This window comes from Peromyscus californicus, unplaced genomic scaffold, assembly GCF_007827085.1.
Source record: "Peromyscus californicus insignis strain IS unplaced genomic scaffold, ASM782708v3 Scaffold_3__1_contigs__length_106647218, whole genome shotgun sequence".
Lineage (NCBI taxonomy): Eukaryota > Metazoa > Chordata > Mammalia > Rodentia > Cricetidae > Peromyscus > Peromyscus californicus.
Window position 1 is genome coordinate 47,616,394 of NW_026294551.1, and position 27,936 is coordinate 47,644,329.

Consider the following 27,936-nt stretch of genomic DNA (forward strand, 5'->3'; position numbering starts at 1 on the left):
GGTGGGGGCAGAAGCCAGAGGCGGGGTCTCCCCGGGCCCTTTAGAGACACGTGCGGTTGTTTCCGTGTCTGGGAGATCACATGACCCGGATCAGCTGACCCGTCACGGTGGCGCTCAGCTCTGGTGCTCCGCGCTCCCCGCCCCGCTGCGCCCCGGGAGCGCAGGACCCTGCAGAGGGGTAAGAGAATCCTCAGGCCTTCTCTCCTTTGTCGCTGGTTCGCCCCGTCACCTGCACGCCAGCCCTCGCTCCTCGCCCCTCCCAATCTTCCCGGCCTGGCACCCCGGAAGCCACTGCGAGGAGGGCCGGGGCCAGGCTCAGCCTCGCGCTGCCCCCAGGGGGCCGGGACCAGATGGCCCAGGGGAGCAGAGGGCGGAAAGTGGTTCTTACGGCAGGATCTGAGGGCTGGTCTCCATCCTCAGGAGCTGACATGGAGGAACTGCTCCGGAGCGTGGAGCGAGATCTGAATATCGATGCCCGGCAGCTGGCCCCGGCGCCGGGGGGCACCCACGTGGTGGCCCTAGTGCCCGCGCGTTGGCTGGCTAGTCTCCGCGAGCGCCGGCTGGGACCCTGCCCCCGGGCCGAGGGCTTGGGTGAAGCGGAAATCAGGACTCTACTGCAACGCTCGGTACAGAGGCTGCCCGCGGGCTGGACGCGAGTGGAGGTGCACGGGCTGCGGAAACGGAGACTGTCCTACCCGCTGGGCGGAGTCCAGCCCTTTGAGGAGGGGTCCTGTAGCCCTGAGACTCTCACTCGTTTCATGCAGGAGGTGGCTGCCCAGAATTACCGGAACCTGTGGCGCCATGCATACCACACTTACGGGCAGCCCTATAGCCACAGCACTGCCCCCTCAGCTGTACCTGCTCTAGACTCTATAAGAGAGGCTCTACAGAGGGTCTACGGAGGCGCCTTCCTGCCAGTAGGTGAATCCGTCCAGTGTTCATCAAATGTCAGAGACGGGCCCTGCCCCTCTCGGGGCAGCCCTGCCTGCCCCAGCCTTTTGCGAGCCGAGGCCTTGCTGGAGTCACCAGAGATGCTGTACGTGGTACACCCTTATGTTCAGTTCTCCCTGCATGATGTAGTTACCTTCAGCCCTGCCAAGCTGACCAACAGCCAAGCCAAGGTGCTTTTCATTCTCTTCCGTGTCCTCAGAGCCATGGATGCCTGTCACCGCCAAGGACTGGCCTGTGGGGCTCTGTCTTTGCACCACATTGCTGTGGATGAGAAGCTTTGCAGTGAGCTCCGGCTGGACCTGAGTGCTTATGAGATGCCTTCTGAGGATGAGAACCAGGAGGTCTCTGTAGAGAAAAATGGGACGGGTGTGAAATCTGAAAAAGAGGAGGCGGGGAGACCTGCGTGTTCCACCTGCCAGAAGGAACTCAAGGGCCTTGTTCTAGACTGGGTCCATGGCCGCATCAGCAACTTCCACTACCTCATGCAGCTGAATCGGTTGGCAGGTCGACGCCAGGGGGATCCCAACTATCACCCAGTGCTGCCCTGGGTGGTGGACTTCACCACGCCCAATGGGCGCTTCCGAGACCTGCGTAAATCCAAGTTCCGACTCAACAAGGGAGATAAGCAGTTGGACTTCACCTATGAGATGACACGGCAGGCATTTGTAGCCGGTGGTGCAGGGGGTGGGGAGCCACCTCACGTTCCTCACCACATCTCTGACGTCCTCTCTGACATCACATACTATGTCTACAAGGCTCGGCGCACACCCCGCTCCGTACTCTGCGGACATGTCCGAGCACAGTGGGAGCCCCATGAGTATCCTGCCTCCATGGAGCGGATGCAGACCTGGACACCTGATGAGTGCATCCCTGAATTCTACACGGATCCCTCTATCTTTTGCTCCATCCACCCTGACATGCCTGACCTGGATGTGCCAGCCTGGTGCAGTTCTAGCCGGGAGTTTGTGGCTGCCCATAGAGCTCTGCTGGAAAGCTGGGAGGTGTCCCAAGACCTGCATCATTGGATTGACCTGACCTTTGGCTACAAACTCCAGGGCAAAGAGGCTGTGAAGGAGAAGAACGTGTGTCTGCACCTGGTGGATGCCCACACCCACCTGACCAGCTACGGCGTAGTACAGCTCTTTGATCAGCCACATCCCCAGCGCCTGGCGGGGGCTCCTACCCTGGCGCCTGAGCCTCCGCTCATCCCCCGGCTACTGGTCCAGCCCATTCAGGAGGCCACAGGCCAGGAAGACATTCCAGGACAACTTATCAATGGGGTGGGCAGGCTTGTTTTAGAGGCCACTCCTTGTGAGACAGGCTGGACTAGAGACAGACCCATGACAGGGGAAGATGACTTAGAACAGGCTACGGAAGCTCTGGATTCCATCTCCCTCCCCGGGAAGGCAGGTGACCAGTTGGGCTCTTCCTCCAGCCAAGCCTCACCTAGCCTGTTGTCTTTTTCAGCCACCTCAGGCTCTCGACCAGGCCGCAGAAGCAGAGCTGCTGGGTTGGACCCTGGGGAGGGCGAAGAGGGGAAGATTGTTCTTCCTGAAGGCTTCAGTCCCACCCAGGCCTTGGAGGAGCTGGAGAAAATGGGGAACTTCCTGGCTAAAGGCCTAGGGAGCCAGCTGGAGGTACCCCAACAGCCTCAGGTCCGGCCACCCGTGCACCTCCAGAGCCTCTTCCATCGAGACATGCAGGTGCTGGGTGTGCTGTTGGCTGAGATGGTGTTCGCCACCAGGGTCCGGACGTTGCAGCCTGATGCGCCTTTGTGGGTACGCTTTGAGGCTGTTCGGGCTCTCTGCACACGCCACTCCAAGGACATCCCCGTGTCTCTGCAGCCTGTGCTGGACACACTTCTGCAGCTGAGTGGACCCAGAAGTCCCGTGGTGGTGAAGAAGGGCAAGCTGGACCCACTGTTTGAGTACAGGCCTGTTTCCCAGGGGTTGCCCCCACCCAGCCCAGCCCAGCTCCTGAGCCCCTTCAGCTCCGTGGTCCCCTTTCCTCCGTACTTCCCGGCGCTGCACAAGTTCATTCTGTTGTATCAGGCGAGGCGTGTGGAGGATGAGGCCCAGGGACGGGAGCTGGTGTTTGCTCTGTGGCAGCAACTGGGTGCAGTGCTGACTGACATCACTCCTGAGGGCCTGGAGATCTTGCTGCCTTTCGTGCTGTCCCTCATGTCTGAGGAGCACACGGCTGTGTATACAGCCTGGTACCTATTTGAACCCGTCGCCAAGGCCCTGGGCCCCAAGAATGCCAATAAGTACCTCCTGAAGCCCCTCATCGGTGCCTACGAGAGCCCTTGCCGGCTGCATGGCCGCTTCTATCTGTACACTGACTGTTTTGTGGCCCAGTTGGTGGTGAGGTTGGGCTTGCAAGCCTTCCTCATCCACCTGCTGCCCCATGTCCTTCAGGTACTAGCTGGGGTGGAGGCCTCTCAGGAGGAGAGCAAAGGCCTGGTTGGAACCACTGAGGATGAGGAAAGCGAGCTCCCAGGGTCCAGGCCTGGCTCCTGTGCCTTTGGGGAGGAGATTCAGATGGATGGGGAGCCTGCTGCTTCCTCAGGCCTGGGACTCCCAGATTACAGGTCAGGTGTCAGCTTCCACGACCAAGCCGACCTGCCGGACACAGAGGATTTCCAGTCTGGACTTTATGTGGCCGAATCTCCACAGCCCCAGGAGGCTGAGGCCATGAGCCTGGGCCAGCTGAGTGACAAGAGCAGTACTAGTGAGACCTCACAGGGCGAGGAGCGGGGTGGGGATGATGGGGGTGCCCCTGTGGACAAGAACAGCCTGAAGTCAGGTGACAGCAGCCAGGACTTGAAGCAAAGTGAGGGCTCCGAAGAGGAGGAGGAGGAGGAGGAGGAAGGCTGTGTGATCTTGGAGGAGGAAGAGGAGACGGATGAAGTCACGGGGACATCTGAGCTCGCCCTGTCTGACACAATGCTGTCCATGGAGACCGTCGTGGCTCCTGATGACGGGAGAGACAGAGAAGAGGAAGAGGAGCCCTTGACAGAGCAGACGGAAGGCAAAGAGCAGAAGATCCTCCTTGGTGAGTCCTTGGGCCTGGGAGGTGTGGGTCAGCCACTCCCCATTTTAGTGTTTCCTGTGCTGTGCATGGGTCCGCCCCATTCCATGGTAGCACAAACGGAGCTTACATCCGAGGTCAAATGGTCTGTGATACAGTGTAATGCGTTAGTGCTACATATGAGTGGAAAGGGGGGGGGCTTAGATTTAGCTTTCAGATGTCAGGGAAGGCATCTTTAAAAGGGACATGTTGGGGTAGGGGTGGAGCTTAGCGGTAGAGCACTCGCCTAGTATGCATGAGGCCCTGGGTGCTTATCTCTAGCACCAGAAAAATAATTAAGAAGCAAAAGCAAGCAATGGTTGAGGTGTAAAATTGAATGGGAATTGGCAGTACTAGGTGTGAAACGGGAAGAGTATTTCAGACAGAGGGAATAGCCTGTGTGCAAGGCTTTGAGGCTCTCAGAGTCCTAAAAGAGAGGCAGTGAAAGGCCAGAAAGGTTTACTGAAGAGAGGCCAGAGGAGCGGTAGCCAGGGGCAAGCCTATATTCAGGGACTTGGGAACATTGCTGTAAGGATGACCTCCCTGCAGGTCTCGCCTGACAAGCCATTTTTCCATAGGCCAGCCTTTACCATGGCTCACGGATGGGCCCAGTGTGGTCAGGCTCCCTAGCAAAGCTCCTGCCAGAGTTGGGCGGGGTGTGCTGTAGGGTGGGGTGGGAAGGGTGTCGAGTTATCCGATGAGCTCAGAGCGTGCTCCTGCCCTGCAGATACAGCCTGCAAGATGGTCCGCTGGCTGTCCGCCAAGCTCGGCCCCACAGTGGCCTCTCGCCATGTGGCCCGGAACCTGCTGCGCCTGCTGACGTCTTGTTATGTGGGTAAGGCCTGTGGTTAGTGCCGGAGACCAGGTCTCCTCCCAGGCTTCTGCCCATCCTTAGCCCTCTCCGGGGGATTCCTTCCCTAACTTCACATGGCTTCCGGGGCAGGTCCTGTGAGCTGCTTCTTTTCTTGGGTTGGGAGAGGGGATGATCCCAGTCTAGAATGAATAGAAGTTGCCTCACAATCTTAGAAGGCTGACGTCCCTCCTGCCCTCCACCAGCTTCTCAAAGCCCTTCCTTGGCAGGGCCCACTCGGCAGCAGTTCACAGTCAGCAGTGAGGAGAGCCCCCCACTGAGTGCGGGCAACATCTACCAGAAGAGGCCGGTACTCGGGGACATAGTGTCGGGGCCTGTGCTCAGCTGTCTCCTCCACATCGCCCACCTGTATGGAGAACCTGTTCTTACCTACCAGTACCTGCCCTACATCAGCTACCTGGTCAGTTGCTGGTTCAGCAGGCCTGGGGTGGGGAGGCTAAGGGCCCAAGGACTGACCCCCAATCTCTGGGGTTCCAGGAGGTCTGTGGGGTGGCCTGGCCCTCATTTATTCTATTTATTTTTTATTTATTCCCAGGTGACCCCAGGGAACAGCTCAAGCCCCAGCCGACTGAACAGCCGCAAGGAGGCAGGGCTGCTGGCGGCGGTGACGCTGACCCAGAAGATCATCGTGTACCTCTCCGACACCACCCTCATGGACATTCTGCCCCGCATCAGCCATGAGGTCTTGCTGCCTGTGCTCAGCTTCCTCACCTCCCTTGTCACAGGGTAGGCCCCTGCTCCATGGGAGAGCCACCTGGCTGAGGGGTCCCCAGGAGGAGCTGGGAAGCTCAGGGAAAAGGAGATAATAGTAGTCTTGGTGTTAAGAGTTGTGGTTCCAATCCTGTGTGTGGTGGCACAGGCCGTCAATTCCAGCACCCAGACGAGGGGAAATTTCTGTGAGTTTGAGGCCAACCTGGTCTACATAGCGAGAGCTCCAGGCTAGCTAAGGCTACATAGTAAGACTCTGTCTTTAAAATAAAAAAAGAAAGGAGCCTGGAGGTGGGTGGCACATGCCATTAATCCCAGCACTTGGGAGGCAGAGCCAGGCGGATCTCAGTGAGTTCAGGCCAGCCTGGTCTACAAAGTAAGTTCCAGGACAGGCTCCAAAGCTACACAGAGAAACCTTGTCTTGAAAAACCAAAAAAAAAAAAAGAGAAAAAGAAAAGGAAAGAGTCCTGGCTTTGGGTTGTGGGTGTGGCTTGGTGAAAGGACCCTTTCCCAGCCTGCAGGAAATGCTACATTTGCGCTCCAGCACCTTAGAAAAGCAAAAATAGGGGCTGGAAAGAATGGCTCAGGGTTTAAGAGCACTGGCTACTCTTCCCGGGGACCCAGGTTAGATTCCCAGCACCCACATGGTGGCTCACAACCCTCTGTAACTCCAGTTCCAGGGATCTGATGCCCTCGTCTGGTCTCTGTGGGCACTGCATGCATTGGAACAGACACATGCAAGAAAAACACCCATACACATTTTAAAAAAAAGAAAGTTCATGTTCTATCCTAACTCTAACCCCAAGGAAGCCACACTGTTTTCCTGTGCCTCCATTTCCTTATCTGGTGTGAACTGGTCACCCTCACAGCTCCTTTTATTTGAAATTCTTGGTGGACTGGTCAAGTCCTTCAGGGAAGGGCTTGGAACTCACGAGCTCTGTTTCTAGGTTCCCAAGTGGGGCCCAGGCCCGGACTGTCCTGTGCGTGAAGACCGTTAGCCTCATCGCCCTCATCTGCCTGCGCATCGGGCAGGAGATGGTTCAGCAGCATCTGAGTGAGCCTGTGGCCACCTTCTTCCAAGTCTTCTCTCACGTGCATGAGCTCCGGCAGCAGGTAGACAGAGTGTCTGGGCTGGGCAGGCCAGGCCAGGGCTGTGGACTCACTGACTCCCCGGGCTTCCCGCCTGCAGGATCTGCAGCTGGATCCTAAGGGCTGTACTGAGGGCCAGCTGCCAGAAGCCACCTTCTCTGATGGGCATCGACGGCCAGTGGACCCCACCCTGCTGGAAGAGCTGCAGAAGGTGTTCACCCTGGAAATGGCGTACACAATCTACGTGCCCTTCTCCTGCCTGTTGGGTATTGCCCATCACGTTCCTTTGCACAGCGTTGGTGACTACATCGCTTCCCTGGGGCGGGCCCCGATGCTTTCACTTCCAGAGTCAGCAGTGGGTTCTTTTTTTTTTTTTTTTTGGATACAGTGTTTTATTTAGCCCTTAACTCTGGATTTGTCTGCTCCTACCTGTCTACTGCTGACATTATAGGCTTGTGCCACCACTCATGGTTCTTCATTTTCTTAAAAAAAATATTTTGTGTGTGTATATGATGTGTGTGAGTGTGGGTGCACGCATGCCCTGGCATGTGTGTGGAAGTGAGAGAAAAACGTTAGGGGTTAGTTTGCTCCTTCCACTGTGGTGCTGTGGATTGAACTCAGGTGCTGAGTCTGGTAACAGGTCCCTCTGCCTGATGGTCATCTCTAGCTCTTGTTTTTATTTTTTAAAGATGGACTCTTCCTGCATAGCCTCATCTTTTCCATCCCCCTGCCTCTGCATCTGCCTCCTGTGTGCTGGGATTACAGACATGCACCACCACCCCCAGCTCACAGTAGATTTTAAGCATAGTGCTTTCAGAATCACACCAAACCGATTGGGCCTCAGACCCCAGTTTCCATGGTGATAATCTTAGTTAGGTTATTTGTTTGTTTTTGGGTTTTTTTGATTGTTCGAGGCAGGGTTTCTCTGTGTGTAGCCCTGGCTGTCCTGTAACTCACTCTGGCTGGCCTCGAACTCACAGAGATCCACCTGGCTCTGCCCCCTGAGTACTGGGATTAAAGGCGTGCACCACCACCACCCAGCCTAGTTAGCGTTTCTGTTGAACATCATGGTAGAACATCACAACCAAAAGCAACTTGGGGAGGAAAGGGTTTATTTCCTTTTACAGCTCTCAGGGTCACATGCTGTCGCTGGGGGAAGTCAGGGCAGGGACTTGAGGCAGGAGCTGAAGCGGGAGCCATGGAAGAACACTGACTTGTTCCTTGTTCCCCATGGCTTGTTCAGCCTGCTTTTTTGTTGTTGTTTTTTTTTATTTTTCATTTTCATTTTATTTTTTTTATTTGGTTTTTTGAGACAAGGTTTCTCTGTGTAGCTCTGGCTGTCCTGGAACTCGCTCTGTAGACCAGGCTGGCCTCGAACTCACAGAGATCCACCTGCCTCTGCCTCCCGAGTGCTGGGCCATACAAGTCTGGGGACTTGGGGAATACGATGGTCTCCAGAAGCTATCTGCAAAGGAATGGACGGCCTGCCATTTTTGTGGCCTCCCTTATGGGATGGGCACTGTACTGGGTTTCACTCTGAATAGGATGCGCCTTGCCATTGTGTATGCTATTACTCCTACAGAATCCTGAGCTCCAAGAGGCAGGACACATCTGTCTTAGTCATCATTCTGTGTCCGTTGCCAGTATGGTGCCTGGCATGCGTGTCTGTCTCTATAGAGACAGCACCTATGTCTATGTATCGATAAAGGAAACTGGTTTTGGGGGGGGGGGGAACCTCAGGCTCAAAGACAGGAACTTAATTGCCCCGAGCAGCCTAGTCACTACCTTAAGCCCTGCTACCTTAGGTGGTAGCAGCTGCCTGTCATCTTCCCTGATCTTGGGACCTTTCCCACTCCCATGCAGGTGACATCATCCGGAAGATCATCCCCAACCACGAGTTAGTCGGGGAGCTGGCAGGATTATATCTGGAAAGCATCAGCCCGAGCGCTCGAAACCCAGCCAGCATGGAGCCCAGTGTGCCTTGTGCCGGCCCTGAATGGGACCCTCAGAGTGGGAGCTGTCTCCAGGATGATGGCCACTCAGGGACCTTTGGGAGTGTCCTGGTTGGAAATCGCATCCAGATCCCTGACTCTCAACCTGAGAGTCCTGGGCCACTGGGCCCCATCTCTGGAGTGAGTGGTGGGGGCCTTGGCACCAGGAGTGAAGATAACGCCCTGAAGCGGGAGCTGCCCCGGAGTGCCCACGGGCTGAGCGGGAACTGGCTGGCATACTGGCAATACGAGATTGGTGTGAGCCAGCAGGACGCCCACTTCCACTTCCACCAGATCCGCCTGCAGAGTTTTCTAGGCCACACAGGAGCTGTCAAATGTGTGGCTGCCCTGAGCAGCGAGGACTTCTTTCTGAGTGGCAGCAAGGACCGTACTGTGCGCCTCTGGCCACTGTACAACTATGGGGATGGGACCAGTGAGACAGCCCCCCGCCTCATCTACGCCCAGCACCGCAAGAGTGTCTTCTACGCGGGCCAGCTTGAGGCACCGCAGTATGTGGTGAGCTGTGATGGGGCTGTGCACGTCTGGGACCCCTTCACAGGTGAGCGGGCCCAGGTGAGGCCTGTTCTGTGGCTGCTTTACTGTGCCTTAGCCAGGCCGCTGGGAATGGGACCCTAGTGGGAAATGTATAATGGTGTAATTTGAAGGGGAAGATGGAGTGAGATGGGAGCAGTTAAGGATTAGAAACTGTGGGATCTGAGTTTGAATCCGCTCCCCCAACTTACCCTCCGCTGCTCTGCTGCTGGAAGCATCTCCTCTCCACCTGTGAGAATCAAAACACTTTGGTTAGGAGAGGATGCACGTAGGGCTGGCACAGCCTCACCTGCCGTGACTGAAGAGATATGAATGGAGGCCGAGGGAATAGAGTAGCATCCGTGCTAGCTGGTTAGAGCATGCTGTATGAAGAGGAGATTGCTTTGGGGGTGGAACCCTGGCTTGGCTATGGAAACAGAAACAGATGAGAGTGCCCTGGAATCGTTCGCATTTTCTGTGGGTCACTGGGGAATGGGATGCAGGCGTGGGGTGAGTCAGGGGGTTGAAGTAACCAGGGCTCTTTGGTAGTCACTGGGTCCCCAAATGTACTGTGCCCCTTTTCAGGGAAGACCCTTCGCAGCGTGGAACCTTCGGATAGCCGGGTGCCCCTGACCGCTGTGGCAGTCATGCCTGCCCCCCACACCAGTATCACCATGGCCAGCTCGGACTCCACCTTGCGCTTTGTGGACTGCAGGAAGCCTGGCTTGCAGGTCAGGAGGTGTGCAGTTCCCTGTGCTCTAGCTGGGGGTCTCTAGGAGCCTGTCAGGGAAGAAACTCCAGCAGGAACACTGCAGTGGCAGCCCTGTAGGGGGGCTCTGGGATGGACTGGAGTCCAGGGACTTCCCTTCCATGGGTGGAGTGGGAGGGTCAGGCCTCCTGGTATTGTGGGCTCCCGTGGGATGGACTGCAGTAGGGTGGGGGGTGGTGATGACTAGCATTCGAGCACAGTCTCCCTCTGCCTGCAGCATGAGTTTCGACTGGGCGGAGGGCTGAACCCTGGGCTTGTTCGTGCCCTGGCGGTCAGCCCCAGTGGCCGGAGTGTTGTGGCTGGCTTCTCCTCGGGCTTCATGGTGCTGCTGGACACCCGCACAGGCCTGGTTCTGCGAGGCTGGCCAGCCCATGAGGGGGACATTCTACAGATCAAGGTGACTGACTGCCTTAGGTCCCTCCATTCACTTCTGCTTAGAGCCTGGCCTGAGCGAGGAAAGGTTTATTATGCTGATATCCCTTATATCTACTCAGGGACATCTGCTGGGTAGGGAAGGTGGCCCCCGTAGGCCAGCTCAGGAGCCAGCTTGCATAGGAGGCAGGCTAGGGCCAGGAACCAGGGCTAGCACTGACCCTGCTGCTCCACAGAGATGTTCTAATGAGTAACCCTTGTCCATATTTGCCTTGCTTGGAGGATCAGGGGTCACGCCCTGTCCGTGACCCAGTTCAGGTTAAATAAAGCTCAGCCTGGAGGCTGTTTACTGCCTGGAGACCACTGAGCAGAGTCCATGCCCCCTGCTGGGCTGTCCTGATGGGGGCAGGAGCAGGCCCAGGTGTGGGCATCATGTTCCCGCCTTCTATATTCAGTCATAGGCCTCAGGGAATGCTCAGAAAGTTCTGGGGCTGCTCATGGGAGGACTTCTCCCAACCCCTGGAACTCTCCTCCCCAGCATGGATGGAGGCTAAGGTCATGCTACTGGGGAATGTAGGCTGCCCTCAGCTCTGTCCAGAGCCCCGAGGACATTCTAAGAAAGTGTCAGGATGGCTCTGCGGTCATCCTGTGTCAATTCCAGGTCTCTTTGAGGCTTCTCTGGACCTCAGTGTTTTCCCATGTGAAATGAGGATGGTGCCAGGTACTCTTTCAGAAGGCCCGAGTCTTGTTCTCAGCATAAGCACTGGGCAGCTCAGAACTGCCTGTTACTCCAGCTCCAGGGGATTCAACACCCTTATGGCCTCTGTGGGTACCTGCCCTCATATGGCATACATGCACGAATGCGCATTGCACACACATACACACACACAGACACAAATAAACGTAAAAAGAGGACAGTGGCAGCATGTACCTCACAGGTTGTTGGGTAGATGCGGTAATGCAGGGGGGTGTGTGTAGCACAATGCCTACACGGAATTGTTGGGATTTTTTTTCTTTATTTTTTAAAGGATTTACATTTATTTATTTATTTATTTATCAGGATCTCTATATAGCATTTATTTATTTATTTATGTATGTATGTATGTATGTATGTATGTATGTATGTATGTATGTATTTATTTATTTATTTATTTATTTATCAGGATCTCTATATAGCCCTGGCTGTCCGAGAATTCACTATGTAGACTAGGCTGGCTTCAAACTCACAGAGATCCCCCTGCTTCTGCCTCCTGAGTTTTGATATTAAAGTTGTGCACCACCACACCCAGCTATTTTATATATAGAAGTGGGGGGTTTTTTTTGTTTGTTTGTTTGTTTTTGTCTTTGTTTTTAGTTTTTTTGAGATAGAGTTTCTTGTGTATCTGTGGTTGTCATGGAACTTGTTCTGTAGATCAGGCTGGCCTCAAACTCACGGAGATCTGCTTGCCTCTGCCTCCTGAGTGCTGGGATTAAAGGTGTGCGCCACCGCCACTTGGTTTTTAGGAGTGTTTTGCGTGCTTATGTGTAAGTGCACACTACCTTCATCCAATGCTAGCTAGCAGAAGTCAGACAAGTGTCAGATCCTGTGGAACTGGAGTTACAGATGTTTGGGAGCCACCATGTGGGCGCTGGGAGTTGAACCCAGGTCACTTGCAAGAGTTAGGAAGTACTTTCAACTTCTAAGTCATCTTTCCAGCCCCGTATACTCCCCCAACCCCACCCCCCAGCTGAGGACCAAACTCAGGGCCTTGCACTTGCTAGGCAAGCGCTCTACCACTGAGCTAAATCCCCAACCCCGTCTTTTTTTTTTTTGACAGGGTTTCTCTATATAGTCCTGCCTATCTTGGAGTAGAGTCAGTTCTTAAATGAGAGTAATGATTAAAGTTTTTTTGTTTTGTTTTGTTTTCCCTTTTTTGGTTGATCTGTTTTATTTGTGTTTTAAGATAAAGTCTGACCCTGAACCCCCTGGTGGCCTGGAGCTTGCTATGTAGACCAGGCTGGCTTCAAATTTATTCTCAGTGTTGGACTTACGGGCTTGTGCGATTCATGGCAATCATCTTGCCCAGCCAATGTTGATTATGTTAATAACATATCTAATTTTTCTTTTGAAGACAAGGTCTCACTGTATATCTCCCAGACCCTGGCTGGCCTAGGGAAATCACTGTGTAGATCAGGCTGACCTGAATTCAGAGGTCTGCCCTCTGAGTGCTACATTCAGGGCATTCTGGAATGGTTGTGGAGTTTGATGTGTAGACAGGATCCCCAGGCCCCTACTGAAGCTGTCTGCCTGCTCCCACTCTCCACAGGCCATCGAGGGCAGCACGCTGGTCAGCTCCTCTTCCGACCATTCCCTGACCGTCTGGAAGGAGCTGGAGCAGAAGCCGACTCACCAGTACAAGTCAGCGTCCGACCCCATCCACACCTTCGACCTGTACGGCAGCGAGGTGGTCACTGGCACTGTAGCCAACAAGATTGGCATCTGTTCCCTGCTTGACCCACCCTCTCAGGCCACCACGAAGCTCAGTTCCGAGAACTTCCGTGGCACACTCACTAGCCTGGCCTTGCTGCCCACGAAACGCCACCTCCTGCTGGGCTCGGACAATGGCATCATCCGCCTCCTGGCCTAGGTCCAGGCAGGAGTTGGCTGAGGGCAGGGTGAGATGACACCCCTCAGGTCCAGCTCCTCATTCTTGATCTCTCAGCAGCTCCCTCTAAGCAAGCCCCAGGCTCTGGGTACCCACATGGCCTGCCATCTGGAATCATGCAGCTCCTGAATCTCCAAGGCCATGAAGTGGCTTCATTCATGAAACTCGGGAGATGCTGTTCCTAACCAGCAAGAAGAGGAACAGAGAAAAGCATTATGATCCCCATTGCTCCCCAACTCTGCCTTCTGATTCACATGGGGACAGGAAAGCTCCAGGACATGAAGGGAGATTAGCCAGCTTCTTCTAGCCAAGCTCTCCCTAGCCCTGTCTCCCAAGGATAGGAAACTGCTCCTATCCGGGGTACTGATGGTATCTGGATTCTAGCCTAAGGAGGGCTGGCCATGACCTAGGAATTTAAGGGCTTGGTCTGGAGTTTCAGTATCCACTCGGCCAGGTCTTTCCAGTATGGGACCAGAAAAGGGGGTAAAACGGGGAGTGGGGCCAGGGAAGAGGTGTTATGGCCCCAGCTGGTCCAGGAGTGAATCCATGCCTTGCCTTGGTACCCCAACCACAGTGTTTGTGCCTTGAGCCAGGGAGGCAGCCCTTGGCGCCAGCACCCCTGGGGAGAAGGGCAACAGGAATCATCTCTGCATCTCAGGTCCCTCCCAGGAGATGAGAAGATCGTGGCATCTCTTGAGTCCCCATTTGGAGCAGAGAAGAGGTCTGAGATAAGCCCCCAGCTGCCTCCTCACTGTTTGCAATCCATGTAAATATGATCAATAAATTCTTTGGAAGAGCCATGGATCTGAGTGAGGCTGTGTTGTGTTTTGTTTTACCCAGGCTGGGCTCAAGCAGTTCTGCCTCAGCCTTCCAAGGAGCTGGGGTTACTGGTATATGTCACCATGTCTGGCTTATGGCTTATCTTTGATTTTTTGATAGTAGTCTCATGTAGCTCAGGCTGATTTTAATCTTGGGATGACCCTCCTGCTCGAAGCAAAGTCCTGGGATTATAGGCATGAACCACCAGGCCCAACGTTTAACTTTTAAAGACTTTTTTAAAAATGTGTATGAGTGTTCTGCCCACATGTATGTATGTATGTATGTGCATCATATGTGTGTCTGGACCCTGTGGAGGTCAGAGGAGGGTATCAGATTCCCTGGAACTGGAGTTAATGGATGATTGTGATCAGTGTGGATCCTGAGAACTGAACCTGGATCCGCTGCAAGAGCAGTCAATACTCTTAACCACTGAACCACCTCTCTAGTCCCTATGCACAGCTTTTTTGTTTTGTTTTGTTTTTTGATACAAAGTCTTTGTAGCTCAAACTACTGGCCTTGAACTTGATGTGTAGCTGAGGTTGACCTTGTCTTCCCAATCCTCTTACCTTTCCCCTCTAAGTGCTGATACTGTCTATAGGCTTGTACCACCATGCCTAGCAGTAGGGCCAGGAAAGCCAAGACCTGGTCGTTTCCAGGGCTGTGGAGAACAGAGCAAGAGGGTAGAGAGGGAGCCATTGTCCTCTGGTTGCCTTGGATGTGGGGTAGCTGGTCTGGGTGGCCTCGGGCAAGTTTCCAGATCCCTCATCCTTGGGGAAAGTAGGGAAAGTGAATGTTGCTGCAGAAGAGGTGGGACCCTGGGAGGGCCTGCCTCTGCTGCGTCTCATCTCTCCACCCCGTCTTGGGGCCTAGGCCAAAGGTAGCCAACCAGAATCCTAGGCTTGCTCTAGGCTCCTGAGGCCTCCCCTTCCCTGGGGCAGCTGTGGTGGGAAGACAGGAATTTGGGGACAGGAATCTGATTGTGACTCTGGTCTCAGTTCTGTGCCCTTAGTCAAGTCACACAGCCTCCCCGAGCCTAACTGGCCGTGGATCATCCCCATGCTGAGGGGTCATTAGAAGGCTTACCAGGCCCCCTGAGCATCCTGGATCTACCCTCTTGCCTAGCCAGACCCAGCCTCCTCAACTGTCTGCTCCTGTATCTCCCTTCTCCAGGCTCGGGCAGGGTACTGGGTGACTGTCTTAGGATTAGCAGTCCTGATGGGAAAGGGGCTTCTGGCCCCCAAATCAATGTTTAACCGGATGTTCGGGTCAATATTTACCAGCAGAGAAAGCAAGCTGAACGGGGGTTGGCTGAGAGCAAAGGTCCTGTGGGAGGAGAGAGCGAGGCCGGGCTGGCTGCAGCAGGCAGAGCGTGGGGAGCAAGTGGGTCCAGAAGAACACTGTGTGCTGTAGCAAGCAGCCTGACGAGGTAGGATGGAGGGGTGGTGCCGTCTGCTCGGGCAGCAGAGGAGGGGGGGAGCTGCCCTCTCAGCGAGGGGTCTGGCTGAACTTATTCAGGGAACCTGCAGTTCCACAGCTGCCTAGGGTGGCGGGGAGCAGAAGTGTGGGCAGCTCCAGAAGTCCCTCTAGAACCTCGAAACCTAGAGGCCTGTTCTTGTCAAGAAGAATCATTTACCCAGGTTGAGGATGAGGCCCAGGCTAAGGCTCTTGGACATCAAGGTGGGGGCTGGGGACAACAGAAGGACCCTCCAGAAGAGTTGGCCTGGAGACAAGGCCTGGGGAGGGCTTGAGGACAGGAAGCCTTTACTGGAAGCCCTAGGCTAAGGCTTGCACAACCCCCTCCGCCAGCCTGGCTTCCCCTAAGCACCCTGGAGCAGACTTGGGGGCAGAGTTGGGATGAGGCCTGCGGTTCCCATAAGTCCAAAGGTATCTGGGTCAGTCATTCATTGGGCTCTGCTACTAGGTCAACAAAGCAGCTTTCTGGCTGTCCTGCCACCCCAGCTGAGCTCTCGGGACCTTCGGGTAGGACCTGGGCAGCCTGAGAAAGGCTGGAAGAAATGAACGACAGGTTAGATGGATTCTCTGGGGTGGGAAGCCTTCTCAGCTGTGGATCACTGAGGGCCAGGCATCATACTCATGTGTTTACAAAGGCTCTTATTTTGGTCCTCAACTCTCCATGGGAGGAGGAAAGACTTCTGCCATGATTTTACAAGACAAGGTAAAGCCCAAAGGCATTAAGGGAAGTGCCAAAGGTCCTGTGGCAAGAAGCAGATCCCAGATTTGAACCCAGGTCTCATCCACAATGTGAGGCCTAAAGAATGAAGACTAATTGAGAAACTATAAGAGTGAGAAAAAAAAAAAATCATGGCAACCCCACCTCTCGGGATGGGGACCACGGCTAACATGTTTTGGGTGTGGGCCTAAGTTCTGTAGCCTGATGGGTTCAGGGAGCCCATGGGTAGCAATCTGCTGCCTGGTGTTTGAGTGTGAAGTGGAAACTAACCCTTCCTGTTCTGGATACAGGATCATGGCGCGGCTCTGGGGGCTCCTGGTGCTCAGCTTGTCCTGTCTGCAAAGCCCCTGCTCCATGGTGAGGCTGGGCTGAGGTCTGGGTTGGAAGAGGTCAGTCAGGTTGAAGAAGATGCTGGGCAGGGGCACGTTTGGGAGAGGCCAGAAGGGTAGAAAGGGAGGAATGCTGAGTCCAGGGAGGGGTTGGCTCCGAGGGAATTCCCTGTCTCTTCTCACCCTGTTCTCAACAGTTCTCCCCTGTGAGCACTACGGATCTCCTGGGCCAGCAGGTACACAAAAGCGAGGGTGTGGGGGAAGAGCCCAAGGGTCTCACCTAAGTCTTGGGCCAAGTGGGGACCTATGGGGAGCATCATCTACTTCCTTCTTTCGGCAGCCAATGAGCGAGCAGGCCCAGCAGAAGCTGCCTCCACTTACCCTCCTCAAGTTGGGCAACCAGGTACAATCAGGTGGGGCTGGGGAAGAGTAAGTGGGGGCCAGAGGGAGGAGGGCCAATCAGCAGGAGCAGCGGGATGGGGGAGGGGAGACGTGGGAGGAGGGCCAATCAGCGGGAGCAGCGGGATGGGGGAGGGGAGACGTGGGAGGAGGGCCAATCAACAGGAGCAGCGGGATGGGGGAGGGGAGACGTGGGAGGAGGGCCAATCAGCAGGAGCAGCGGGATGGGGGAGGGGAGACGTGGTCATAGGACTGATGTCCAGGGCTTCAGAAGGCATAGGGTGGGAAAGACCCCAGCATGACTCTTCCTCTCCCCTCAGATCTGGGACAAGGCCTTGCTGCCCTGTGGCACCAGAAGTGTGAGGGAGACACAGACTCTGAAGCTGCCCCCTTGACCTTACTAACCTCTGATCTGTCCTTGTAGGATCTTGGTGGCCACGCTACCCTGAAGAGGTCCCCAGGAGACTGCAAGAGTCCCCCAACTGCAGAGGAGACTCGCAGGCTGTCTCAGGCCATGATGGCTTTTACTGCTGACCTGTTCTCCTTGGTGGCCCAAACATCCACCAGCTCCAACCTTGTCCTGTCACCGCTGAGTGTGGCCCTGGCACTCTCTCACTTGGCACTAGGTACTGGGGCAGCACCTGTCCAGAGGAACTAGGAAGTCCCAAGGAGTTGAGTGCTGCAGAGGCGGTCCATGGGTGGTTCCTCCATCAGGGACGACACATGGCTATTTGGTAGCATGCAGGTGCCCGAGCTGTCACCGCCCTCTGTGAGTCAGGGATCGGGGACGGCCTAAGGATGTGGTGATTGACAAATCCCCCTAGTTATGTTAGCACAAGAATTTGACAGCTACAATATCTTCCCCGGGACATGAGTGTCTCACTGTGGGAGACTGCAGTTCAGAGAGGGAAGGTACATTGCCCAGCTTGTCAGCAGCAGAAATGAAAGCGGAATTTGAGAGTCCGGTAGCTCAGTGGATGTGGGAGGGGAGGGGAGCAGTGGCCTGCGGCCACGTTCGTCATGGGGATGTGAGAGTGTGGGAGTGGGCAGTGAGGCAAGAAAGAACCCGTGGCCTGGGCCTCAGCCCACTCGGTCCCCTTCAGGTGCCCGGAACCAAACGCTGCAGAGCTTGCACCGAGTGCTGCACGTGAACACAGGATCCTGCCTTCCCCATCTGCTGAACCATCTCTGCCGGAACCTAAGCCCCGGGACAATCCGACTGGCTGCCAGAATATACCTGCAGAAGGGTAGGTGGTGATGGCGGTCAGCTGCCCAGGAATTGCTCTGTCGCCAGTGAACAAGGGTGAGGGAGAGGGGCTTAGCCTCGGGGAGGCAGAGCACTGGTGGTTGTGGAGGCCCCAGCCCTGGGATGAGCTTGTGACTCATTGTGTGCAGGGTTTCCCATCAAAGAGGATTTCCTGGAGCAGTCGGAACGGCTCTTTGGTGCAAAGCCTGTGAAACTGGCTGGAAATCAGGAGGAAGACCTGGCGAACATCAACCACTGGGTGAAGGAGGCCACGGAGGGGAAGATTGAGGATTTCCTCTCTGAGCTGCCAGATAACACCGTGTTGCTTCTCCTCAATGCCATCCACTTTCATGGTGCACTGTTCTTCTTAAGCCCCTCACCCTGACAGCCCCACCTGTAGGCTGAGAGGGGCTGCGTAAGCTTTGCTCTGAGGTTGCTAGGCCGTGAAGCAGGGGATTGTCTGGGCGTGTGAGGAGGAAGCTCAGAGGCTGGCTGAAGCTGTGGAGGACAGACTGCCTGAGAGAAAACTGGGGCTGCAGAGGGATGGAGAAATGCAAGCCTACATGTAGGGAAGATGCCTAAGTTCCACTGGGTGTCAGCACTGGGGGCGTGGCTTCACCTTTGTTTTTCAAAACAGGGTTTCTCTATGTAACGGCTCAGGCTGTCCTGGAACTCGCTTTGTAGACCAGGCTGGCCTCGAACTCAGAGATCCACCTGCCTCTGCCTCCTAAGTGCTGGGATTAAAGGCGTGCGCCACCAGCAGCAGCTTTGGCTTCCACTTCTTGTTCCTTGAGTGGGTTCTAGCTAGGATGGGCAGGAGGCGAGTCGTATATTACATGGCTCCTGCCCTCTGCCTGGCTGCAGGTTTCTGGAGGACCCAATTTGACCCAAGCCTCACCCAGAAAGACTCCTTCCACCTGGACGAGCAGTTCACAGTGCCCGTGGACATGATGCAGGCACAGTCGTACCCTCTGCGCTGGTTCCTGCTGGAGCAACCTGAGATACAGGTCACCCTGGCTTTCCCAGCAAACTAGGCCTGGTGTTGGGAGGGGATTAAAGGCTGTGCAGGGACCTCGGGGGTGAAGGGAATACCCCATTTTCTTTGTGGTCTGGCCTCTGGGGTATGTAGTTCTGGAAGGGTCTATTATGCCTGAACCCAGGACACAGCCTCTTTGAGGTTCATTTGCTCAAAGAAAATATACAGAGCTTTTGTGAGTGCCAGATATTGTGGAGATACTGTTCTCTGCATTGGAGTTTTAGAGGCTCTCAAGGAGACCAGGGCCCTGCTCCTACGGGAAGGTATGAGTTCCCACCAGAGCTTCTCAGCAGGGAGGATTCTGCCAGGTTGGGTTTACTGCTCCAGACATTCTGATTGGATGGAGCTCTGCACCAAGCTGTCTCAGCTAAGGCTTCCCTTGCTTCTAGCCTCACCGTGGCTCCTTGGCTGGGATACTCACCCTTGTGCCCATCATCTGTGGCTGAGATGACAGTGTGGGCTAGTTTTGTTTGTCTTAGGGTCTGGCAGTCTTACACAGGCTGGCTTTGAACTCATGATCCTCCTGCCCCAGCTGTCTGAGTGCTGGGACCCCAGGTGTTTGCCACCATGCCTACTCACTCACTCGGCTGGTTGGTTTTACTAGGCAAGCAGGGCACAGCACAGTCAGTTCTGCAGGAAGGAGCCATGTGGGCAGCTTGGCTTCTCTCTAGCTCACGTTGAGAGAACGATGGCCGCGTCAGCCCCCCTTAGCTTCTCGTCTTCCTGTTGCTCCCTCCCTCAAAGTCCTGTCTACCCACTGTTCCTTCATCCTCTGGCTCCCCATCCTCCCCATCCTCCTCTGGCCTTTCGTTGGCAGGCCCTGGCAGTCAGACCTGGCACTCTTCTCCCCCTGGCAGAGGACCTGTCTGCAGGCCCGTGCTGGAACTCCGGGAGGCATGGCTTCAAGAGTCTTGAGCCTGGTGGCTTCCATTCGGCTGTAACCTCAGTAATTCTTCAAAAAGGGTCTTGTGACCCGAGGGTGGCGGCTTACACCATAGTCCCGGCACTCAAAAGATTGAGAGTTTGAAGATAGTCAGGGTTACATAACCAGACCCTGTTGAAAGAGGGGAAAAAAAAATCGCATTCCAAATCTTGGCAAATACAGCAAACTCATTGGGTGAAGGAGAAAGGGGAGAGGCAGGGTTCCTTCCTACCCTTTCCAGTGGCTCCTCTCCAGGGCACTTGGAAAGCCAGAGGCCCCACCTATCGTACATAGGGAAACAGACAGGAAGGTCCATAGCTTGTTTGTATAGCTAGTTGATAGCAGATGGAGAACTCGGTTTGTAGGGAAGACACTGCTAAAAGATTCACCAGTGTGGCTGGACACGTAACTCAGCTGAGTACTTGCCTAGCATGCACAAAGTCCTCTGTTCAACCCCTAGCACCACACAAACCTGGTGTGGAGAAATGACTCGTCAGTTAAGAGTACTTGCTGCTCTTTCAAAGGACCGAGGTTCGATTCCCAGCCCCCATGAGGCAGCCCACAAACATCTGTAACTCCAGTTCCAGGGGATATGATGCCCTCTTCTGGACTCTGAGGGCAGTCCAAGTCCAATGATGCATAGACATACATCCAGGCAAAATACCTAGACAAATAAAAACAAATCTTAAAAAGAAATTCAAGATCATCCTGAGTTACACAGTGAGTTTGAGGACAGCCCGAGATACATAACCCTGTCTAAAAAAACAAACCAAAACGAAAATTGGGCGTGATGGTGTAGCTTTGTAATCCCAGCACTCAGGAGGCAAGCGGAGCAAGAGAATCAGAAGTTCAGTTATCCTTGGCTAAATAGTTTTCCAAAGCCAGCTTGGGATTCATGAGACCCTGTGTTCAAAAACTGGGTAGGGGGTGTGATGGCACACGTCTTTAATCCCAGCACTCAAGAGGCAGAGGCAGAAGAATCTCTGTAAGTTCAAGGTCAGCCTGGTCTACATAGTGAATTCCAGGATAGCCAAGGCTCCACAGAGAAAGCGTGCCTAGAAACAACAACAACAACAAAAAGATGTTTTATTAAAAAAAGATAGAGAGTAATTTAGGGAGACAACTTGTATCAGCCTACCTCTGACCTTCACACACACATGTGCAAACACACAGCCATACAGACGTGTGTATGTGTATGCACACACAGAGATTCAAAAGCATTATCCCATTTGGTCATGGCACCTTGCAAAGTGCCAGTGATAGTACTCCATTTTGCAGGTGAAGTGAAGGCACACTGAACTTGAAGTCTCAGAAGTACAGAAGCAATTTTGGCCCAGGCCCTAGGTTTTGTCTGGCCCTCATGTTTTCTCCTTTCTTATCTGTAGGTGGCTCATTTCCCCTTTAAGAACAACATGAGCTTTGTGGTCATGATGCCCACTCATTTTGAATGGAACGTGTCTCAGATACTGGCCAACCTGAGCTTGGACACTTTGTATCATCCCTCACTGCGGGAGAAGCCCACCAAGGTGCGGCTGCCGAAACTCCATTTGAAGCAGCAGCTGGACCTGGTCCCCACCCTCGGCCAGCTGGGTAAGGGGGCTCGGGATAGGGTGGCCCCAGGTGGTCTGGCAGGGCTGTGAGGAGAGGCCTCCAGCCGGCAGTGTATCTGAGTCAGAGGTAGCCCAGCATCCTGGATGGGAGCAATTGATACGCTCCCGTAGACCTTCTGTCCTGGGATGGATTGGGATGAACAACTCTGCTGCCTGAGCGCTACAAAGAATCCTGGGTAAAGAATTCAGGGTGGGCCGGGGCGGTGGTGGTGGTGGTGGTGGTGGTGGTGGTGGTGGTGGTGGTGCACACCTTTAATCCCAGTACTCGGGAGGCAGAGCCAGTCAGATCTCTGTGAGATCGAGGCCAGCCTGGGCTACAGAGAGAGTTCCAGGACAGGCACCAAAACTACACAGAGAAACCCTGTCTCAAAAAAAAAAAAAAAAAAAAAGAGTTCATCGTAAAAGAGTTCATCATCTAGCTTGGAAAGGGGATGAGGAGAAGCTGGAGTCACTGTGTTAAATGCTGCAACTACTCTGCATTAAGTACTGTGAACTCACTGTGTACAAAGTACTCACTCTAATGGAATGAGTGGACACAAGCAGACTCGGGTACTTTCTTTAGTGTGAGTGGTAAGTCAGAGTGTGTCTCTCCAGTTCACCCTAGAGAATATCAAACTGGTACAGTGTAGACTTTGATTTAAAAAAAAAAAAAAAAAAAGGTTTCTAGAAGTGGTGTCTAGGTTGAGACTTGAAGGTTTAACAGGTGCCAATCAATCTGTGGGTTCAAGTGTTCTCTTTAGCCAGGATGCCAGACAGGTCCAGGTAGCCTGGGGGCGGCACTGACTCACCATCTGTTGCTCTGGGCAGGCCTGCAGGAATTGTTCCAGGGCCCAGACCTGCGTGGGATCTCTGACCAGAGTCTGGTGGTGTCTAGCGTACAGCATCAGTCTACCATGGAACTCAGCGAGGCTGGCGTGGAAGCAGCCGCAGCCACCAGCACAGCCATGAACCGAATGTCCATCTCCTCCTTTGCTGTCAACCGACCCTTCCTCTTCTTCATCATGGAGGACGCCTTAGGCATGCCCCTCTTTGTGGGCAGCGTGAGGAACCCCAACCCCAGTGCACAGCCCCAGCCCCAGGAACAGCAAGATTCCCCCGACAACCGGGTCTTCCGGCATGAAAAAGCTGACTTTCCCGAAGACAAGACCTTGGGTCCTGATTTGAAACTTGCACCCCCCGTGGATGACGATTACCCCCAGCTTAGCACCCCCAAGTGAGGAGGGGCCCTGGGCAGCAGCATCCTGAGTCCCCATCTGGATCAGCCTCTCAACTCCTGTGACTCTTTCCAACCAGCTTTGTGGGGTAGGGTGGGACCTGGGGAGGCAGTCTCCAGGGAAAGGAGCCATTCTCTTGCAGTAGCTCCTGGGGATAGGAGGTGGGGAGGGATCTGGAAGAAGGCAGGCAAAAGGAATCTTCATTTCTTCCAAAGGAGTTCAGAGGGTGACCTTTTGTGGGATGGGCACTCATGGATACAGTTCTGGCTAGAGGTGGATTAGGCCGGTCCCTAACTTAGTTGGGGAATCTTCATATTTGTAGGCAGAAGCAGGAGGCCACCTTTAGACATGTCCCCAGACACCCTGAGCTCAGACACTGGCCTTGATGTTGTGCCCCATGGCTGGAGGTTGACCTACTCTGACTCTGTTGTACCTTGCTGAAGACCTCCAGGCCCCCACCCATGTCCCACCACCGGAGTCACCCCTCTGGTCTTTGGAGATACCAACACTGCCAGGAGCCCCCTCCTTTCCTCTCTCTTGTCCTCCTCTTCAGGAAGCTCAGGGGCTGAGGCAGGGAAGGGCCTCTTTAGCTCCCAAGACTCTTTTGTAAAGTTTTTGTAGTGACTTTTATGCCACCTGAATAAAGAATGAATGGGCCGGGCTGGTTTGACGTCGCGGTTCTGGGCAAGTGGATGTGGCTGGGAGGCAGCCAGAGGGCAGATTGCGCTGAGCCCTCTCTGTGCCACGTTTGGTCTCTGGCCACATGCCAGTCCTCTCTAGGTCTACCTTCATGCCAGCCTGGCTCAGCTCTTAGCCTTTCCCTCTGTGTGCGCCTCAGGCAGCCGGTAACAAGGACGGCTCCGAACTGGCAATTAGGGAGCTAACGGGTCTCTAATTACACCCCAGCTGCTTTGCCAGGAGCAGGCGCCCGCCAGCCGGGGGCAGGCTGACAGCTGGAGGCTGGCAGTGTCTGAGGGTTTGGGGGATGTAGTTGGGGATACCTTGGCACCGGACTGGCTACTTCCTGTGGGAGAGCAGGAGCTGGAGGCACAACTGGTGTCCATGTGGGTGGTGATGGCTGCCCTCTGGGGCAGGCACATCTCCCTGATGGACTCTCCTGTGTCCATGTGGCAGTAGCCCTCTGGAGCCCTAATGTGCCGGGCAGGGGGGGTGGTAATGAGGGTGGGATAAGAGACTGGTGTGGGATCCTGTGGCTGCTAAACTGCTTCTGTGTGTGTGTGGCGGGGGCGGGGGGTGCAGATATTACACTAGGGGAATATGTGGCGTGTCAGAGGGTGAGGGTCTCAGAGGGCAATGTCAGAGGACGAGGGCCCTTAATTGAGACTTGAACAGTGGAGCAAGGAGCGGGCAGGGCTAGGAGGGAAGGCCTATCCAGCAGGTGACATTGAGCAGGAGCTGAAGGAAGTGATGGAGAGCACCTCAGAAGTTTCGAGAAGAGAACTGGAGGGCTGCTGGGAAGAGGAAAAGCAAGAGCCGAGGCCTGGACTGAGCGCATGCGCAGAAGTTCAGGATGAGCTGAGCTTGGTGCTGGGGAGGAGTGGGAGGGAGTCAGTAGCTGGGGAAAGAACTCGAAGGGCTCTTGGACCGTGCAAAGACTTTAAAGAAAACATTTGCTATTTACTTTTTTTTTTAGCTTTTCGTGACAGGATTTCTCTGTGTAGCTTTGCGCCTTTCCTGGAACTCACTCTGCAGACCAGGCTGGCCTCAAACTCACAGAAATCTGCCTGCATCTGCCTCCAAAGTGCTGGGATTAAAGGTGTGCACCACTACCACCCCACTTTGCTATTTACTTTTATTTTGTGTGTATAAGTATTTTCTCTGGATGTATCTTTGTGCGTCACATGTATTCAATGGCTATAGCCCAGAAGAGGGTATCAGATCATCTAGAATTGGGATTACAGGGTTCTGAGACACGATGTGGGTGCTGGGTGTTGTTTTTTAAAAAATAGTAAGTGGTGCTGGTTACTGTGTGGAAAGGTCATGAGGTACGAGCCACGACAAAACCTAGTATCAGAGATTTATTGGGGGGGGGACACAAAAGAACCAGGCCTGGGAAGAAGCCCATATAGAGAGGAGAGAGAGAAAGAGAGAGAGAGAGAGAGAGAGAGAGAGAGAGAGAGAGAGAGAGAGAGAGAGAGAGAGAGAGAGAGGAGGCAAGAGAGAACTGAGCAGAGAGGAGGGGGAATCTGTCCAACTTCTTAAGGATTCCCGTGAACATGTGCAGGTGGGAGCTACGCCACGCATGTGCTGATTACGTGACCACACACACACACACACACACACACACACACACACACACACACACACGTAATCACCAGCACACACTGATGACATAAGACCCCTTGCTTAGCTCCTGAACTTCGCATGTGCAGTCATGCAGCCGGAGTGGCAGCAGAATCCTAACATCCCAGACTTTTTGCTTATTTATATAAAAAAGCAGGTGAACAGGAATAAGGGAAAAAATGCTTCCAGCTGACTTGGTGGGCATTGGGTGACTCTTGTGGGGGGGGTAGGGAAGGGGGCTTCTGAGTTAGACAGGCATCTAGGGATGGTGGGCTGTCGTCTGCTGCCTTGGAATTCGTCTGACAAGGTGCTACTGTCCAGGTGGATGCAAGCTGGTTCTGGAGCCCACTGGCCTGTGCAGGTGGATTTTCTGGAGCTCGGAAAAATTTTGAACATATTAAGAAGCAGCCATGAGAAAAATTAAAGTCTTGGGCTGGTGACCATTGCAGTGTTTGGTACTCTGCTTATATTGGTTAGTGTTAATAAGAGAGAGAGATTGGAACATGTTTTTAATTTTCACCTGAGATAAGCTTTATCAGAGATAGATTATTTTGAGGTACCTGTTTCCTTTATTAGTTTACCATCCAGGAGACACAGGTGATCAATTGCTGAAAACATTTAACAGTAATAGATGGTTATATTAAAGTCTGCTTTGTTTTTGTTTTTGGTTTTGGTTTTTTTGCAGAGCCCAGACCATTTTTGGTCTTGGGGTATAAATACCTTTTAACTGTTACTGTTCCTTACCACCTGGGGTATATCTGATGGTCCTTGGACTCCAGCTCTATGGTGATCCTGTAACAATTAGTTGAGTAATTAATTAGAAGGGGGAACTAGGAAGAGAGAAGCTTGTGCAGTGAGACCTCATTCTTCTGAAATTGGTGACAGGGCAGTGGATCTTGATGTCCTCTGAGAGAGAGTAGGGCCCTGTCTGTGTCCCTGTCCCTGTGCCTGAGGAGGAGAAGCACTGCTGACCGGTCTGGAGTGAGGCACATGGAGGGAGCAAATGAAATGAAAGCTCCCACCTTAGCTGGAAAATCTCTTCCCATTGGGTATCCCTGAAAGTACAATTAAGTCTGGTGAGGTGAGTAAGGCTGTCCCCCTACCCCGACAATAGGGAAACGAGAAGGAGAGGTGGGACCCCAAAACTCCCTCAGGATTGATTAAGTGGCTCGGTGTCCAACAGGAAGGAAACGGGTCGCCCCATGCTGCATCCTAGGTTCCCTGTGAGCCCGTGGCCAAGCCTAGGAGGTCTGCTGGAGGTCTTAGTTTGATGTCCCCATGCTACTGGGTGCCTGGGGGCAGTAAGCTGACCAGTTATTTCTCTAGGTGGCACTTTGAACAAGGCTCAACTGACGGCCCGGCAGGGCATGCACTAGCCTGCGTAGCCTTCTAAAACAGGGACCCGGAAGCCCTTATGCAGCTGCTTGGATAGCGTGTGCCAGCACTTGGCAATTTGGTTCACAGGCTTCCTCATCTTTCCCATGGTATATCTTAAATGCCACAGCTGAAACTTCCACCTGTGGGGTCAGGAGCCTTGCTCTCCAGATGCTTAAGTTTTAGCCTTAATGTTAGGGAGCTGTAGCTAGAGTTTTCCTGCCTGGCCCACAGTCAGGACAAATCTCTGTCACCTGCCAGTCCCACAGCCGCTCAGACCCAACCAAGTAAACACAGAGACTTATATTGCTTACAAACTGTATGGCCATGGCAGGCTTCTTGCTAACTGTTCTTACAGCTTAAATTAATCCATTTCTATAAATCTATACCTTGCCACGTGGCTTGTGGCTTACCAGCATCTTCACATGCTGCTTGTCATGGTGGCGGCTGGCAGTGTCTCTCTGACTCAGCCTTCCACTTCCCAGAATTCTCTTTCCTGCTTGTCCCGCCTATCCTTCCTGCCTGGCTACTGGCCAATCAGTGTTTTATTTACTAACCAATCAGAGCAACATATTCGACATACAGACCATCCCACAGCAGGGAGCTCTGGGAGACAAGAGATGGATTTTATTCCATGTCTTGAATTTTTTTTTTTTTTTTTTTGATAGTTTGCTGGCTTGAGGACAGCTTTAGGAAGACCCTCCAGGAGGCAGGCTGTAAACTGTTCTCTGGCTAGAGAGCCATCGGATTATTGTGATCCCCTTGTGGGTCCTGATTGTAAACTTATTAGCACGCATCCTAGTCTGCTTCCAGACCTGTCCGTGCTTAGTGGCCTGCCCAGTACAGGAGAACAGAGTTAAGAACAGAAAAGATAAGGTTCTTTGGAGTCAGAGATTCCTTAGGTTCAGGAATGCAAGTAGGCAGGAGAGAGAGAATCAGAAAGGGAGGGTTTAGAGCTTAGGTAAAAGTGGGGGATAAGGTAACCCTTTTCATTTGCCTGTTCGCTGGTAGAAGTTAGATAATTCCTGTGAAATATCGGGGTTCAAGCAGCTGTTACATGGCCAAATTTACTGGTATCTGAGGATATTTAAGGCATTTGTCAGAGGAGGAGTGGAACCATGAGGAGGAAGCCTCCATGTCCCATGACTGCAGCTGAGAGAAAATAAAAAATTAAAATAATAAATGGGATCCCAGGCTCCTATCTCAGGTGTCCTAGGATAGGTAGTCTATGGACCAGCATAAATTAACAGCACAAGTTACCCAATTGTCATCACGAGATGCGCAAGGGCTGGGAGGACATACCGGAGGACTCCCCGGGAGTCCAGACAGCATTCAATACTTTGTCAAGAAAGAATGTGTCATGGTACGCAGCCGAGGACCCCCAGGGGTCTGGCTCCAGGAATATATCACAGGCTATAGTTGTGGTAAATGGTGGGGGATCTGAAAGGGGAGTTCACCAATCTCAGTAGCCGGTGGCGTGTGCAGGAATCTGGTGG

At 53.7% G+C, this 27,936-nt stretch overlaps 2 protein-coding genes across 7 annotated transcripts; both read left to right on the forward strand.

Annotated features, from left to right (window-relative positions):
• Positions 1-100: 100 nt before the first annotated feature.
• Positions 101-13,800, forward strand: Wdr81 (WD repeat domain 81). 5 transcript variants are annotated; one of them, XM_052757095.1, is made up of 11 exons: positions 101-178; positions 421-4,005; positions 4,748-4,855; positions 5,101-5,291; positions 5,427-5,617; positions 6,547-6,712; positions 6,789-6,954; positions 8,552-9,238; positions 9,796-9,941; positions 10,197-10,376; positions 12,658-13,800. In XM_052757095.1, the coding sequence occupies exons 2-11, from the start codon at positions 429-431 to the stop codon at positions 12,976-12,978; spliced, it is 5,733 nt and encodes a 1,910-aa protein (XP_052613055.1). In that variant the 5' UTR covers positions 101-178; positions 421-428; the 3' UTR covers positions 12,979-13,800. The 5 variants fall into 5 exon arrangements, 4 of the variants coding, with proteins under 4 accessions (XP_052613055.1, XP_052613054.1, XP_052613057.1 ...); XM_052757094.1 differs by having other exon boundaries at positions 110-4,005; XR_008222297.1 differs by lacking the exon at positions 12,658-13,800 and having other exon boundaries at positions 111-4,005; positions 8,552-9,252; positions 10,197-10,305.
• A 1,122-nt stretch (positions 13,801-14,922) lies between these two features.
• Serpinf2 (serpin family F member 2) lies at positions 14,923-23,419 on the forward strand. Of its 2 annotated transcripts, XM_052758826.1 has the most exons (11): positions 14,923-15,241; positions 15,737-15,841; positions 16,297-16,363; positions 16,533-16,571; positions 16,676-16,738; positions 17,159-17,360; positions 17,838-17,981; positions 18,130-18,333; positions 18,845-18,987; positions 21,324-21,528; positions 22,356-23,419. In XM_052758826.1, the coding sequence occupies exons 2-11, from the start codon at positions 15,831-15,833 to the stop codon at positions 22,763-22,765; spliced, it is 1,488 nt and encodes a 495-aa protein (XP_052614786.1). In that variant the 5' UTR covers positions 14,923-15,241; positions 15,737-15,830; the 3' UTR covers positions 22,766-23,419. The 2 variants fall into 2 exon arrangements, with proteins under 2 accessions (XP_052614786.1, XP_052614787.1); XM_052758827.1 differs by lacking the exon at positions 15,737-15,841.
• Positions 23,420-27,936: the final 4,517 nt, after the last annotated feature.

Excerpts from the sequence above, each read along its gene's own strand:
- Wdr81 (XM_052757094.1), top strand. The coding sequence starts at position 351 with ATGGCCCAGGGGAGCAGAGGGCGGAAAGTGGTTCTTACGGCAGGATCT. Across the intron at positions 6,713-6,788 it reads TGCATGAGCTCCGGCAGCAG|GATCTGCAGCTGGATCCTAA; the intron begins GTAGACAGAGTG and ends TCCCGCCTGCAG. Across the intron at positions 10,377-12,657 it reads GGGACATTCTACAGATCAAG|GCCATCGAGGGCAGCACGCT; the intron begins GTGACTGACTGC and ends CACTCTCCACAG.
- Serpinf2 (XM_052758826.1), top strand. Across the intron at positions 18,334-18,844 it reads CAATGCCATCCACTTTCATG|GTTTCTGGAGGACCCAATTT; the intron begins GTGCACTGTTCT and ends GCCTGGCTGCAG. Across the intron at positions 21,529-22,355 it reads CCCCACCCTCGGCCAGCTGG|GCCTGCAGGAATTGTTCCAG; the intron begins GTAAGGGGGCTC and ends TGCTCTGGGCAG.